The 17,381-nt window shown below is 40.7% G+C and overlaps 1 protein-coding gene across 1 annotated transcript; it reads right to left on the bottom strand.

Annotated features, from left to right (window-relative positions):
• Nucleotides 1-455: 455 nt before the first annotated feature.
• tmbim4 (transmembrane BAX inhibitor motif containing 4) lies at nucleotides 456-16,363 on the bottom strand. Its single transcript, XM_062065666.1, has 7 exons — nucleotides 16,164-16,363; nucleotides 6,015-6,123; nucleotides 5,225-5,330; nucleotides 4,885-4,918; nucleotides 4,689-4,806; nucleotides 4,517-4,562; nucleotides 456-1,595 (listed from the first exon to the last, which is right to left on the bottom strand). The coding sequence occupies exons 1-7, from the start codon at nucleotides 16,252-16,254 to the stop codon at nucleotides 1,389-1,391; spliced, it is 711 nt and encodes a 236-aa protein (XP_061921650.1). The 5' UTR covers nucleotides 16,255-16,363; the 3' UTR covers nucleotides 456-1,388.
• Between the last annotated feature and the right edge of the window lie 1,018 nt (nucleotides 16,364-17,381).

Below are 17,381 nucleotides of genomic sequence, written 5' to 3'. Positions count from 1 at the left end.
GGCGTTGTGTCATTCAGATATGATTAACAATGGTGTACTGTGACTTAACAGGTGTATGCAGTATCTTACCCCAGGATACTTGCAAAGTACTGTAACATGCAATACCACCACTTGTATCCTGGCCTTGGGCTATGGTAATGCATGATTATTATAAATTCATACCGTCACTTAAGATATTGTATTAACCCCATTGTAGGAAATCAGCAATTTACAATAGCAAAGCGTGGTAAGTATAATCAAGTAGTGAAGCCCATTTGGAATAAGCATATAGCGAACATTGGAAATCTGGACAAATATTAAATATTGGGTGTTGCACGTTTTATGTACAGATAACCAATGCACATTAACAATGTCATAAAACTGAGAAAAAAAATAACATACTAGAGCCGCCAAATGTATGCAAATATGCCCCCCTCCCCCCTAACCAATGCACATTAACAATGTCATAAAACTGAGAAAAAAAATAACATACTAGAGCCGCCAAATGTATGCAAATATGCCCCCCTCCCCCCCTTAGTGGCTGTCAGCAACATAGTGATGACGTCATACCAAAATGACCTCAAATGAGCAACTTCGGGCGATGCATCACTTGCTTGGTGTCTGGAAATTGCAATGACTGCTGCAGTATGTTTAATAGCAGACTGGAGTGGGCACACTTTTCCAGAGGTTGGTATGTTATGCTGTGATGTGTTGTGGCATTTTCCAGCAAAAAGTTCCTCAGGGAACTTCTCGATAGTGATGTTGAAATACATTGCACATAGCCTCATTGGAATAAAAACACTTGAATAAACACCTTAAAATATCCATCTTGTGTAAATCTTCAGACATGTTTAAACATTCAGTAATAAACAAAATATGCACTTGCAGTTGGTTTTTTCTTTTTTGTTTGGGTTCTGTAGGCGCCTAGTTGTCCCTTAATATAGTTGTCAAATAAAATTGATATTTTAAATCCATACATTTAAAAAAAATTAGTCGTTACTTTTCGGTAGCCAATTGCTGCAATGCCGCACGGCAATCAATCCAAAGAATAAAGTTGTGTATTTTGTATAATTGGTTATTTGTATGCGGCGCCACATTTAACAAGAAGTTAAGGGTTTTGGATACTTTATACAAGACTGCGTATCGGACATGTAATGGTATCACACATATAACTGTACAATTTAAGATTATTTTGATCTTTTGCACTTTTAAAAGGTTCATATTTTAACACATTTGGATCTTATTTCATTGTGGTTTTGGTTGCTTTTGTAAATGAGCGTGCATCACATTTCAATATTTACAAGTGTAGAGTCAGAGTGTAAAGACAGGTGTCTCAATTCAATTCAAGACACAGCATTAATTCAATTAGTGATGGCATGATTGAGTGTGGCCAGCAGAGCAGCTTCTTTTTAGTGCTTCTTCATCGAGTCGAGGATACGTAAAATGTGAAGGAAGAGGTTGACGATGTCCAGGTAGAGGTTGATGGATGCCAAAATGTGCTCCTCGGGGGACAGCTGCTTCATCAGCATGTGGGTGTCATAGATAATGAAGCCACAGAAGACTAAAGCCCCTGTCCCGGCGAACAGCAGCTCTGTGCTATCGCTGTTGAAAAAGACCTGCCAAAGAGAAGCACATCAGCAAGCTGAAATGTGGTAAGTGTGATACAGGAGGTGAGCAGACGAGATTTTCACGGACTGGACCACACCAAGAGGGGACCAAAACTGAGCGTCTATCTTTACAGGGAAGATCCATATGCTGTCCTGGCTTAGTTGTTGCATCAAAACTGACAAAATCGCCAGGGTGCTGCGATGGACACTTACCACCCTCAATAGCCGCCATTAATGTTATGTAGCGAAAGTGGAGGGATTAACTGGAATTAACGGCGGCTGAAGAGCCCATCTCAGTGAAAAGTAGGGACCATGGGCAGAAGAAGCAGCTAGAAATTAATGTGATCGTCATTTCCAGTAAGTGTGCAACAACATAAGATTTGAGACAGGACTACATGGTTGAAAATTGCAATTAAAATTTTCCCCTGAAGTCATTTACAAGCGCCAAATTTTCTTTTTTCAGATGATAAATCCTATTTTGTGTTTGAAAATACCCTTTCTCATGCTTAGTGTTTTACAGTTGTATTTGGAATGTTAAAGGTGCCATATGTAATAATTTAATGTCAAGTCATCATTAAATGGCCTTGATATGTCAAAAGGCATTATTAAATCATGTTCTTTTCAAATACCTTTATAACTGATAACCGTAGTTCAGCCGGGATATGCTCATTTCAAAATTAGATTTACACCCCCGAAATCTTGTTATTGTTTTCATTTCCATGCCCTGCCCTCCAGTCAGTGAGTGCGTCACATCCGGGTTGCCAGTTATGCACCGCCCTCTTTGTCGAACTACTGCCACTGGTAAAGTTACTAAACATGTCAGACCTTAGTAAATCTAAAGTATATACACATAATTTCATATCATTTCTCTTTACATCATGTCCGAAAAGGAGAAGGAAAAAGCAAAGCTTATTTAATCCTACCCCTTTCCCACTTCAGAGCTTTTACAAATACATATGTTCATTTACTGTCTTCTTTTTGTAACAGATTTACATCAGTGAATGATTAACACAGCAGTTCTTGCAATATACAGGACTGTCTCAGAAAAGCACTACATGCTTCCATCTGTTGAAAAGCTCTATGGAGATGATGATTTCATTTTCCACCATGATCTGGCACCTGCCCACAGTGCCAAAACCACCAGTAACTGGTGTACTGACCATGGCATTACTGTCCTCCATTGGCCTGCCAACTCCCCTGACCTGAACCCCATAGAGAATTTGTGGGGTATTGTGAAGAATAAGCTGAAAGACACCAGACCCAATAATGCAAATGAGCTAAAGGCCGCTATTGAAGCATCCTGGGCATCCATAACACCTCAGCAATGCCACAGGCTGATTGCCTCCATGCCACACCGCTTTGATGCAGTAATCCGTGCAAAAGGATTCCCAACCAAGTACCGAGTGCATTAATTGACATTTTCAAATGTTTGATTTTGTTTTGCCGTTATAAATCTTTTTTTTTTACTTGGTCTGAGGAAATATTCAAATTTTTTGAGATACGATTTTTGAGTTTTCTTAAGCTGTATGCCATAATCAGCAATATTAAAATAATAAAAGGCTTGCAATATTTCAGTTGATGTGTAATGAATCCAGATTGTATGACATTTTTGTTTTTTAATTGCATTACAGAAAATAAAGGACTTTATCACAATATTCTAATTTTCTGAGACAGTCCTGTATAATTAAGTCAGTCATGATAAACATACTGAGATGAAGAATATCCCGCATTAAATAAGGTTGAAGGTATTTCTCATAATTCTTCTTCCTTCTTTATGTAACGAAATTTCGTTCTTATCTGTGCTGTAAAGTTCAAATTTAAATGACAATAAAAAGGAAGTCAGTCTAAGTCTTGTACTTTGTAAGCACTATTAATTTGAACAACCTCTTAAACTGGATCATATTAGTACAGTTGAACTTCTTTGCTTAATCCATTCCATAGTTCAATTCAACATACTGATATGCTAAAGGTCTTAAATGTTGTACGTGCATACAAATGTTTTAAGTTAGTTTTTCCTCTAAGGTTATATTTCTCCTCTTTAGTTGAGAAGAATTGTTGTACATTCTTGGGTAGCAGGTTATAGTTTGCTTTGTACATAATTCTAGCTGTTTGCAATTTTACCAACTCGTTGAATTTCAATATTTTTGATTCAATAAATTAAGTGTTTTTATGTTCTCTTTTTCCAACATTATGTATCAGTCTAACTGATCTTTTTTGTAACAGTTAATGAATGAAGCGCACATTTTAAAGTTAAAGTACCACTGATTGTCACACACACACTAGGTGTGGCGAAATTATTCTCTGCATTTGACCCATCAGCCTTGATCACCCCCTGGGAGGTGAGGGCCGCGCCCGGGAATAATTTTTGGTGATTTAACCCCCAATTCCAACCCTTAATGCAGAGTGCCAAGCAGAGAGGTAATGGGTCCCATTTGGGCGGACATTTGTAGTTATTTCCCCATATTTCTGCAGAATAACTCAGATATGCTAACACTGAGTTGAGTTGAGTTTGAGTTTATTTCGAACATTCAAGCATACAACATGATACATAACAATTTCCAGTTTCTCTTTTCAACATGTTTGAAAAGGAGTACGAAGAATTTCCCATGTAAGTTTGAAATATAATCAAATGGAAGGTAATTCAGTATCTCCAAATAGATAGTGTTCCACTGTATTTCTTTAAAAGGACTGTATGATAATTGCCTCTCTATACAATTGTAAAGTACAAAAGGCCATTGCATACAGAAATCTACAGAAACATACGTGCACCTTGTCTTTTCTAAACCAGGAAATAGTACTAACAGACTAATCCACATATCCTACACAGTGAACCGAGTGTTGCATTATCCTATGATACATTCACAATATGTAACATTATTCTTACATATAAAACAAGACAATCTGACATCAAGGACTCAGGATGAACTCACCCTCATGACGCTTGCAATTATGAGGATCCACAAGCAGGAGAAAAGACTGTAAGCAGAGAGCAAATCAAAGCAAACATGTTGGTGATCATGGATACATGGCACACTGAAAATAGTTTTGTTCAGGAGTGTTGTAGGAAATAGACACTTAATTTCCAGTCAATATTGTACTCACAATGCTCCCAGTTTAGTGAAGTCTCTCTTGGACTGGAAGGTGTAGGTGGTCAGGCCGGCAAACACAGCACAAGTCAGAAACAAAGCTTGGAGCACAGTGGAGTAGTCGTAGAAAGTCACTGTGCAGACAACAGCTCTGTCATTAGCACAGACACATCGCAGGCTCCCGAAATAATAATACTCCGTTAAAAACTTACAAGCTGTGGCCACGGAGATTGCCTCCAGCAGAGTCTGAAAACAATTAACAGTTATTTAAAAGTCAAGAGATATTGTTATTTAAAAGTGCATAAAACTTAAAACAAAATTCCACAAAAGTTAACATCTAAAGTTGTACAATTTGGAATTCAACATCAATCGTCCTTAAAATGCATTACTTTGACACTTTAATTACAATTAAGAAAAATTAAATGTTACTTTGAATATTTTATTTCCAACACTTTTTATAGCAAGGGTGCGCAAAGTGCACATAACCAAAAAAGGTTTTCCCACTTGACACCCATGTCTTAAAGAGGGAAATATGCTTGCTTATTCTCTTACAAACATAAGCAGCAGGTAAAGGTTGACTGGATGCTTATGTCTGTACACAGCCAAGGCCAGAAGCAGGACCAGGGAGCCCAGAGCTGAACCCAAAACCACAGCCGGGCTGAAAAAAAAGACAGGTAAATGTCAGCTCAACAGCCAAATAGACACAAAGCGGCATACATGTACAGTACATGCAATGTAGCATAAGTGCTGTCAAATGATTATTTTTTTACTCCAATTAATCACACTTTTGAATTCAGATTAATCATGATTAATCACATGTTATTACTAATGCAAGTGTGTTGTCAAAAGATAATTTTTAATCCGATTAATCACACTTCAATTTAGATTAATCATGATTAATCACATGTTATCACTAACTTGTATAATCTAAATCATCTGTAAAAATAGCCCAATATTTTGGACACAAATGCAATTTTATTGTCAGAATGCATGTCATTTATTTGTTCAAAACTGATAAACAGATTTGTCTAAAGTCCCATCTGGAAATATTTTCTTGTGAAATTTGCTAACGAACGCAACAGTTGGGAGTCTCCTTGCTCATCTTTGCACTGCACTGACGTATGCATTGACCTGATCACTGACTATATAGCAAATTGCACTTAATCTGCGGTTAAGCCAAAGGAGCACGTACGGTCAAAAAAATAGTGTGATTATTCAAGTAAGTTAACACTTTATTTTTGACAGCCCTAATATATATTCAAATTATTAATTATTACTGTAATTGTGTAGTGGTCTACCATTGTAATCACTATCACAACTACTTTGTCATGGCATTTATTACCTGGCATGGACAAACTCCTTGATGGTCTGAGAGAACATGAAAAGGGCAGATGTGGCCGTCGTCAGAATTATCTGCAAGCTCAGCAGAGTGTACACTTTCCGCAGAAAGTCTAAAAAGGAAAGATAGCAAGATTAGATGAGCTGAGATAGGGCTGGGTGATATATCGAGTTTGTAAGATATATCGATATACTTTTAAACATGATACAAATTAAGAAAATATCTTAAAATCGATAAGACTTTATTTCACGTTAAAATGACCAAACACCGCTTATTTGTTGTGTACCTTGTTCTCCCCTGCTTCCCACTCCCTCCCACTTCCTACTAAACCCCTCCCCTTCCTCCTTCCAAGATGCGCAAGCATGTATAAGAACATCCATTATTGGTTGGTTGTTTGCTATGATGAGTCACGATTGGTTGAGATTACAGCAAAACATTAAGGACAGGCCAATCAGAGGCAAGATAGGGCGGGTCATCGAACCAGGACGGGAAATCACAACAGACATCCCAAATTACGACGAGAGAGTCATAGAAGCGAAGAGAGAATATTCAAGCGGGCGATTTATATATTTAAAAAACTAGTGGAAGATGGCAGAGGAATTCTCTTCTTTAGATTTTTCTTTTTAGCGATCTAGACGACATCCAGGAAACACACAATGCGTCTACTTGGCCACATTTGGAAAAATATGCGTCTGGATAAAACATTAATTTGAGTAGTTTACCATGTAAGCCCAAATCAAAACTGCTCTCGAGTTTCCAAGCCGGGCATATTTCGCACAAGAAATGCTGCCAAAAATGTATGCCGAAGTGAGGAAGATCATAACTGCACAATTAAGTCAAGTCACTGACTTGGCGCTGACCAGAACCGTACGTGTGTGACAGTCCATTAAAAAGTGCCTGCCTGCAGATGTATTTTTGATCCGAGTTGGAAAAATGTTGGATTATTTGCACAGCTATGTTATTTATTTTACACAGAATAATATTTTTCTATTTTATTCATGTTATGTAATTCTGTGCTACTTAAACAGTTTATTTTCTGTGCTGTTAACACCCATCTTGACTTACTGGGTTAATAAAAGTGCCACTTACTGTTTACAATACAGTTGTCACAATTAAATTTCAGTAAATCTAGCAAAAAAATAAAAAATCTTTATATGTATACTTTCACCGTAAAATTTATCGAGATATACATCGAATATCGAGTTTAAGTAAAAATATATCGAGATATACTTTTCGTCCATATCACCCAGCCCTAAACTGAGAGTAGAATCTTGTTTAGCTCATTTTTAACACCTGCGTCTCAAATGGAATACCTAATTCCATCAGTACACTTCAATAAGTATACTGTGTACAAAACAAAATGCATATTATTTACCTGGCTGTGGCGTAACAACAGCGTAAAAAATATCAACACATATTGGCCTTATTTTTGAACATCCTGGAGCTAACGGACGTCCATTGCACACAATAATTGTGGCTGCACCAAGAGGCCATTACTTAATAGAAAATACATACTGGAGCTAGGCTAGCATCTATCAGATACCATTAAAAAAAAAAAGTAGATTAAAATGATCATAGGTCCCCGATAAGTATATACGGTATACACGAGATCAAATAGTTCTTATTGGACATGGGTAGGACTCCGTTTGTAATAACTTGAACAAAAAATGTGTGCTTGTGAATTGTTAACATTTTGCAAATAAAACGTGTTGAGTGTGGAGTTTGCATGTTCTCCCTGTGACTGCGTGGGTTCCCTCCTGGTACTCCGGCTTCCTCCGACCTCCAAAGACATGCACCTGGGGATGGGTTGATTGGCAACACTAAATTGGCCATAGTGTGTGAATGTGAGTGTGAATGTTGTCTGTCTATCTGTGTTGGCCCTGCGATGAGGTGGCGACTTGTCCAGGGTGTACCCCGCCTTCCGCCCGTATGCAGCTGATAGGCTCCAGCACCCCTTGTGACTCCGAACGGGACAAGCGGTAGAAAATGGATGATACCTGCTTGTTATAATTCTTTCCTCTTTAGTGAGTGACATTTACTACCCAGCAAAAGTGGCCAATTTGGCTATAGACTTAGACTTACTTTTATTGCCATTTCATTCAAATTTGAACTTTACAGTACAGATAAGAACAAAATGTAGTTGCATTAGCTTGTTGTAGTGCAGGTTAAAAGAGCAATAAGGTGCAGATATAAATAAATAGATTACTGTACAGATAAATATATTGCACTTTTGCATATGCATCCACGTTTATGGAAGTATGTTATATTGTCTTCATATTCCAGCGAGTTAATCCGTTTTTGGGGGGAATTGATGGGATTATTATGATGCGTTCAAGAGTCTTATGGACTGAGGGAAGAAGCTCTTACAGAACCTGGAGGTTCTGCTACGGAGGCTGCGGAACCTCTTTCTAGAGTTTTATAGAGTAAAAAGGCCACGTTATTTAGCCAAATTGGCAACTTTTGAAGGTAGTATGTGTCCAGCACTGCGCACTCACTAGTTTGGTAGCTTTAAGTTAGGGTTGTACGGTATACCGGTATTAGTATAGTACCGCAACACTAATTAATAATTTTCGGTACGATACCGTCTCTGAAAAGTACCGGTACCGCACCCGCCCGCGTCGAAGTCACGTCGTGACATTGCTGGTTTTAAAAGCAGACGAACATGTTCGGCAGCACACAATCACGGAGTACTTACAAGCAGACACAGTGTGTAGACAGAAAAGGGAGAACGGACGCATTTTGGTGAAGTTATCACACTGAAACGCCCACCGGAAGAGGTGCTTTAAGACATGGCTAGCTAGCTAGTGGCTAAAGTCCATCCACCGTCAGCAGTGTTTTAGCTACTTCTAAATCACTAATCCTGGTCTCCATGGCAACAAATAAAATATGTTTATTACAAGTATCATCCCTGCAGGACGAGGAATAGCTAAACATGCTTCACTACACACCATAGCTCACCGGCATTAACATGTAAACAAACGCCACTGCTGGATCTACACCTAACATCCACTGTAATGATACTAAGTACAGGCACGTATCTAGTCGATACTACTATGATTATGTCAATATTTTTTGGCATCACAACTTCTTCTTTTGTATATTGTATTATGTTTATAAACTCAGTAAATACGTCACTGGACACACGAGGACTTTGAATATGACCAATGTATGATCCTGTAACTACTTGGTATCGGATTGATACCTAAATTTGTGGTATCATCCAAAACTAATGTAAAGTATCAAACAACAGAAGAATAAGTGATTATTACATTTTAACAGAAGTGCAGATTGAACACGTTAAAAGAGAAAGTAAGCAGATATTACATACATCATGGCGCCGATGAAGTCTGCCTCGGTGCTTACGTGCGCTCTGTTTTGTTTGTTTTTGTACATAAATTGTGTTTCCGGGTGCTCTTACACCCGTGAAGAGCTACTGAACATCAGATCCACCATCCCTATGGACTTGTTACCGGTCATCTTAGCGTCAGCTGCGGATTTGGTCCATTCTGTGCTCAAAAGAGGGAAAACGCATCGAAGAGGAAAGCGAGCGGGCGCACTTGTCCGTCTTCGCGGACGGGGATTGCGCACGCCTCTACCAGGCATCTTCCTCTCCAACGTCCGCTCACTTGCCAACAAGATGGACGAGCTAGCGTTGCTGATGAGAAGGAACAAGGACTTCTCCTCATCCTGTGTGTTGTGCTTCACGGAGACTTGGCTGAGCGAGCGCAAGTGTCCCGGACAGCGCGCTTCAACTGGAGGGCTTTCATCTCCTCCACGCGGACCGAGACGCGGCACTCTCTGGCAAAAAAAGAGGCGGTGGACTATCTTCTTTATCAACACTAGCTGGTGCACAGACGTGACTGTGATTTTTAGACACTGTTCTTCTTCTCTGGAATATTTATTCATCCACTGTAAGCCCTTTTACTCACCGCGTGAGATTGTTTCATTCATTCTCGTGGCTGTTAACATCCCGCCCAGCGCAGACGTGCGTGATGCCCAGCGCGCGCTCGCGGGACAGATCTTACATGTGGAACGGTCTTTTCCTGACTCTCTTGTTATCGTGCTTGGTGACTTTAACAAGGGAAATTTGAGCCAGGAATTACCAAAGCATAGACAGTTTATTAAATGCCCGACCAGAGAGGAGAACACGCTGGATCACTGCTACACTACATTGAGCAAGGCTTTTCATGCAGTCCCGCGCGCTGCTCTTGGACTATCAGATCACGTGATGGTGCACTTAATCCCTTCATACAGACAAAGACTGACACTGGCTAAACCTGTTATGAGGAACATTAAGTGTTTCACCGCCGAGTCTGTGGACGAGTTGCGTGCTTGTTGGGAACCGACAGACTGGGAGGCAATTGGAGCGGCCACGAACAATCTGGACGAGTATACGGACACTGTGACCTCATACATACAGTTCAATGAGGCGCGCATCATTCCAGCGCGCACCAGGGTTTGTTATAACAACGACAAGCCCTGGTTCACACCCAAGCTCCGACAGCTGCGCAAGAAGAAGGAGGCTGCGTGGAGAAGCGGGGACCGAAGTACATACAGAGAAGCGAAGTACCACTTCACCAGGGAAGTGGAGAAAGCTAAATCTGTGTACTCTAACCGTCTACAGGAACAGTTCCGCTCCAATGATTCTGCAGCATTTTGGAGAGGTCTAAGGGCCCTTACGAACTATAAGCCCAAAACCCCCCAGGCCCTGAATGACCGGACTCTCGCTCAGGGCCTCAACACACATTACTGTCGTCATGAACGGCCTTCAGCTCATCAAAACCATGCTCCCCCCACCATCACCCTCCCCACCAATGCCAGCACATCATTAAAGGAGTTAAAGGACTCAATCAACACTGTGCGGACCAGCTGGCTCCTGTCTTCACTGACATTTTTAACACCTCTCTGGAGCTATGCCGCGTGCCGTCCTGCTTTAAGACCTCTACCATTGTCCCTGTCCCCAAGAAAGCACGGATCACAGGACTAAATGACTACAGGCCGGTCGCGCTGACGTCTGTGGTCATGAAGTCCTTTGAGCGCTTGGTCCTGCTCCACCTCAAGGACATCACCGCCCCCCTCCTGGACCCACTGCAGTTCGCCTACAGAGCCAACAGGTCTGTGGATGATGCAGTGAACCTGGCCCTCCACTTCATCCTGGAGCATCTGGACTCCCCAGGAACCTACGCTAGGATCCTGTTTGTGGACTTCAGCTCTGCCTTCAACACCATCCTCCCTGGACTGCTACGAGACAAGCTCTACCAGCTCAGCGTGCCCGACTCCCTCTGCAGTTGGATTAATGACTTCCTGACAGACCGAAGACAGCACGTAAGGCTGGGGAAGATTGTCTCGGACAGTCGAACCACAAACACTGGTACTCCTCAGGGCTGTGTACTCTCCCCCTGGCTCTTCTCCCTGTATACAAACTGCTGCACCTCCAGTCACCAATCCGTAAAACTGCTCAAGTTTGCGGATGACACCACCCTCATCTGGCTCATCTCGAATGGCGATGAGTCCGCCTACAGGAGAGAGGTAGACCGGCTGACGTCCTGGTGCAGCCTCAACAACCTGGAGCTGAACGCCCAGAAAACAGTGGAGATGATCATGGACTTCAGGAAAGTCACAGCCCCACCATCCCCCCTCACCCTGATTGACTCTCCCACCCCCGTCCCCATTGTGGACTCCTTCCGTTTCTTGGGCACCACCATCACCCAGGACCTCAGTGGGAGCTGACCATCAGCTTCCTCATCAAGAAGGCCCAGCAGAGGATGTACTTCCTGCGGCAGCTGAGGAAACTTAAGGTGCCGACCGAGATGCTGGTGCAGTTTTACTCAGCCATCATAGAGTCCATCCTGACCTCCTCCATCACAGTGTGGTTCCCCGGCGCCACAGTCCAGGATAAGAATAGACTGCAGCGCATCGTACGTGCTGCTGAGAAGGTGATTGGCTGCAAGCTCCCATCCCTCCAGGACTTGTTCTCCTCCAGGACCAGGAGGCGTGTGGGTCAGATCACAGCTGACTCTTCTCACCCTGGACACACACTATTCTCCCCTCTCCCCTCAGGCAGGAGACTACGCTCCATCCAGACCCACACCTCCCGCCACCTGAACAGTTTTTTCCCCTCGGCCATCAGGCAAATGAACAATAACTCCTAACAGCAGCTCCTTGAATTCCTTGAATCCCTTCTAAGTCTATCTGATAGCTCAGTCACAGCTCTTTTTATACCAAATATGTGTTATATGTGTTTTATGTCGCACGTTTGCACCAAGAAAAATTCCTAGTTTGTGAACCCGTTCTCAAACAATGTCAATAAAACTATTCTGATTCTGATTCTGATATTAACAGCAAATGAACAAGTAGATTAATAATTAATTTTCTACCACTTGTTCTTAAAAATGTTGACAAAATAATACAATGATAAATGACACAATATGTTACTGCATATGTCAGCAGACTAATTAGGAGTCTTTGTTTGTTTACTTACTACTAAAAGACATCTATGTTGCTGCTTCTTGATCGTAGCGCTGCTTTCGATACCGTCGATCATAATATTTTATTAGAGCGTATCAAAACACGCGTTGGTACGTCAGACTTAGCCTTGTCTTTGTTTAACTATTATCTTACTGACAGGATGCAGTGCGTCTCCCATAACAATGTGACCTCGGACTATGTTAAGGTAACGTGCGGAGTTCCCCAGGGTTCGGTTCTTGGCCCTGCACTCCTTAGCACCTACATGACATCATACGCAAATATGGTGTTAGCTTTCACTGTTATGCTGATGACACCCAACTCTGCATGCCCCTAAAGCTGACCAACACGCCCGGATTGTAGCCAGCTGGAGGCGTGCCTTAATGAAATTAAACAATGGATGTCCGTAAGGCTGAAACGACGCGTCGACGTAGTCGACGTCATCGGTTACGTAAATACGTCGACGCCGTTTTTGTGCGTCGACGCGTCGCATAATGACGTCACACTACCGTCATGGCGAAGCGCAAAGCAGACGATCAAAGAAGACGATGCGAGCGGTGCGAGCGAGGGGGGAAAAGCACGCCAAAAGTGGTCAAAAGTGTGGGAGTATTTCAATAAACGGCCTAATAATGTTGTTGTATGCACACTGTGTCGAGCGGAAATGGCCTATCATAGCAGCACAACGGCTATGAACGAACATTTGAAAAGAAAACCATCAACTAGTCAATCGTCCGCGCGAGCATACGTTGTCATCATTACACAAAAACATGAATGTGTCATTTGTATCTGCTAGGGGTGTAACGTTACGTGTTTTGTATTGAACCGTTTCGGTACGGGGCTTTCGGTTCGGTACGGGGGTGTACCGAACGAGTTTCTAAGCTAAAGCTAAAGTCTTAACAAGCTGCTTTGCTCCGTCTGCCTCTGTCTCAGCACGCAGCATTGTCCCACCCACACAACCATCTGATTGGTACACACGCAGCATTGTCCCACCCACACAACCATCTGATTGGTACACACGAAGCATTATCAGCCAATCAGCAGTGCGTATTCAGAGCGCATGTAGTCAGCGCTTCAGGGTGGAGCAGATAGGTGTTTAGCAGGTGAGCATCATGCAGCGGACTCTCCCCAAATGATAATAAACACCTCCCAGTCAACTACTAGTAACATCACTATGAGCCCGTTGACCTTCTAGAAACTTAAACTGCAGCTCAGCTCACTCGCAATCCTGGCTTGAGGTGAAGGCTAATTAGCTCTCAGTTCCAGCCACATCGACCCCTTCTGAGCGCCTATTTTCAGCTGCTGGGAATATTGTAAACAAGAAAAGAACCAAAGCATGTAGACATGCTAACCTTTCTTCATTACAACTGTTAGACACTCACTGGAATGAGTAGAATTGGTTATTGTGTACTGTGTTGGACTGGATGTTTATTTTGCACATTTTAAAAGCAATACTTAATGTTTACAGTGCTCCAGAATATTTAGATTGGCACTTTTTTGTATTGGATGTTTATCTTTATTTTTGCACATTTTAAAGCAAAATAAGCAATACTTTTACTTTTGAAATGCTTATACTATTGCAGAATATTAAGATTTGCACTGGATGTTGACTTTTATATTTGCTCATTAAAAAGCAAATAAGCTACTTTTAATTTTGTTAAATGTTAAAAGTTTTAAATGTTTACATTGTTACAGAATATTTAGTCATGTTGTTGTCAAGTTGACTGAGTGGCCATACTTCTTTTTTTTTGTAAATAAAAGCCATGCCTTTTGAAAAAACGGGCCTACATTTATTTTTTCATCTTCATTTTGAATAAAAAAATAATCGGTAAAAGGAAAAATAATCTATAGATTAATCGAAAAAATCTATAGATTAACCGATTAATCGAAAAAAATAATCGTTAGCTGCAGCCTTAGATGTCCGCTAACTTTTTGCAACTCAACACCAAGAAAACGGAAATGCTGATTATCTGTCCTGCGAGACACCGACATCTATTTAATAATACCACCTTAACATTTGACAACCAAACAATTACACAAGGCGACTCTGTAAAGAATCTGGGTATTATCTTCGACCCAACTCTCTCGTTTGAGTCACACATTAAGAGTGTTACTAAAACAGCCTTCTTTCATCTCCGTAATATCGCTAAAATTCGTTCCATTTTGTCCACTAGCGACGCTGAGATCATTATTCCTGCGTTCGTTACGTCTCGTCTCGATTACTGTAACGTATTATTTTCGGGTCTCCCTATGTCTAGCATTAAAAGATTACAGTTGGTACAAAATGCGGCTGCTAGACTTTTGACAAGAACAAGAAAGTTTGATCATATTACGCCTATACTGGCTCACCTGCACTGGCTTCCTGTGCACTTTAGATGTGACTTTAAGGTTTTACTACTTACGTATAAAATACTACACGGTCTAGCTCCAGTCTATCTTGCCGATTGTATTGTACCATACGTCCCGGCAAGAAATCTGCGTTCAAAGAACTCCAGCTTAGTAGTGATTCCCAGAGCCCAAAAAAAGTCTGCGGGCTATAGAGGATTTTCTATTCGGGCTCCAGTACTATGGAATGCCCTCCCGGTAACAGTTAGAGATGCTACCTCAGTAGAAGCATTTAAGTCCCATCTTAAAACTCATTTGTATACTCTAGCCTTTAAATAGACCCCCTGTTTAGACTAGTTGATCTGCCGTTTCTTTTCTTTTTCCTCTGCCCCCCTCTACTGCGTGGAGGGGGAGAGATACACAGGTCCGGTGGCCATGGATAAAGTGCTGGCTGTCCAGAGTCGGGACCTGGAGTGGACCGCTCGCCTGTGCATCGGTTGGGGACATCTCTGCGCTGCTGACCCGTCTCCACTCGGGATGGTTTCCTGCTGGCCCCACTATGGACTGGACTCTCACTATTATGTTAGATCCACTATGGACTGGACTTTCACAATATTATGTCATACCCACTCGACATCCATTGCTTTCGGTCTCCCCTAGAGGGGGGGTTACCCACATATGCGGTCCTCTCCAAGGTTTCTCATAGTCATTCACATCGACGTCCCACTGGGGTGAGTTTTCCTTGCCCTTATGTGGGCTCTGTACCGCGGATGTCGTTGTGGCTTGTGCAGCCCATTGAGACACTTGTGATTTAGGGTTATATAAATAAACATTGATTGATTGAAGTTGTCTAGTATGTTCACTATTTTATTTAAGGACTAAATTACCATAATAAACATATGTTTAATGTACCATAAGATTTTTTGCTAAAATAAAGCCAATAATGCAATTTTGTTGTGGTCCCTTTCATTTGGAAAAGTACCAAAATAATTTTAGTACCGGTACCGGTACCAAAATATCGGTATCGTTACAAACACTACTTTAAGTGTCACGTCAGTATTTGGCCCCGTTTATGGACTCAAAATGGCTGTGGTGTAAATACGGAAGTGCGCGATTTAAAAGCCAACAGCTTGTTGACATCAGAGAGCCATTGTTCAAGCATAACTAGGATTTAACGGTGTTTATGAATCACACCGACATTATGATACACTCATTTTCATACATAGTAAATAAAGTATACCCAAGCAGCACAACAAGCACTCGCACATAACAATTATGTCAAAAACATCACGCGAGCTAATAGCTAGTAGCTAGTAGCAGGTGCGCCACCGTCTCTACGCCATACCAGTTGAGTACTTTACATACCCATACGTATTTGGACACTAGCAGTGGCGACGTTTGTGCCATAGTTGAAGTCATCCTCTATTGAGGACATTGGGTACTTTTCACCGCTCATCGTTGAAAAAAAAGTCCTAATATCGTCCTCTGTCTGGTGTACAGGCGATAGGCGTCGAGACTCGGAAGCTCGGATGGTGGTGCCACACTGGGCGCGAAGTTATGACGTCATTCAACCTGCTAACTTTATTGAAAACACTCAACTACACACCTTTGCAACCTCATTATACTATTGACTCAGTTTTATATTCATAAATGTAAGTTTCTCAATACCCGACATGTTTTTTGTGCCTTTAAAAAAGAATTAGAACTCTACGTTAAAACACTCTCTACCTCTAACAACCAAAAAGCTGTGAAAAGGATGATGCTGTGCTCCAAATTTAAATTATTTACTGAACTTGTATGAGCCTATGGCTTTGATTTGTTTGCTATATATATATATATATATATATATATATATATATATATATATATATATATATATATATATATATATATATATATATATATATATATATATATATATATATATATATATATACATATATATATACATATACATATACATATACATATATATATATATATATATATATATATATATATATATATATATATATATATATATATATTTATATATATATATATATACATATATATATATATATATATATATATATATATATATATATATATATATATATATATATATATATATATATGGCGCTGATTTGTACTGTTTTTGTACTGTGTTTGTACTTATTTTTTGATTATTATTATTTCTCGATTGTTTGTAAATGTTGCCGTTTATAAATAAAGGTTTATAAAATAAAGGTTTATAAAATAAAGGTTTATAAAATAAAATTTTATTTAAAAAAAACGCTCAACTACACAGTATGAGAAAAAAAATTCAAAGGAATTTTACCTTTGCAACCTGTTTACAAAACACAGGATAAGTTGTAAATTCCTTTGTGCTGGCACATACTTGAGAGTGTTTGGTCATCATCATCATCATCGGCAGTCACTCGAAGCGAGTATGACGATCCTCCTGGTAGGGGGGTATCCCTTTATGGAGGATGCCTGTGCATGACTTCGTTTAACGTGGGGAGACTGGTGCACAGACAATCACCACACGATCCTTGGCAAATCCGGGTCAGGGTCCAGTGGCATGGAGTCCAAGACGACTGG

The sequence above is a fragment of the Entelurus aequoreus genome, linkage group LG12 (genome assembly GCF_033978785.1).
Source record: "Entelurus aequoreus isolate RoL-2023_Sb linkage group LG12, RoL_Eaeq_v1.1, whole genome shotgun sequence".
Lineage (NCBI taxonomy): Eukaryota > Metazoa > Chordata > Actinopteri > Syngnathiformes > Syngnathidae > Entelurus > Entelurus aequoreus.
Note: the sequence above shows the minus strand (reverse complement) of the source record. Positions and strands in the feature narration are given on the sequence as shown.

Excerpts from the sequence above, each read along its gene's own strand:
- tmbim4 (XM_062065666.1), bottom strand. The coding sequence starts at position 16,254 with ATGAGCGGTGAAAAGTACCCAATGTCCTCAATAGAGGATGACTTCAAC. Across the intron at positions 4,807-4,884 it reads AATCTCCGTGGCCACAGCTT|TGACTTTCTACGACTACTCC; the intron begins GTAAGTTTTTAA and ends TTGTCTGCACAG. Across the intron at positions 4,563-4,688 it reads TTCACTAAACTGGGAGCATT|TCTTTTCTCCTGCTTGTGGA; the intron begins GTGAGTACAATA and ends CTCTGCTTACAG.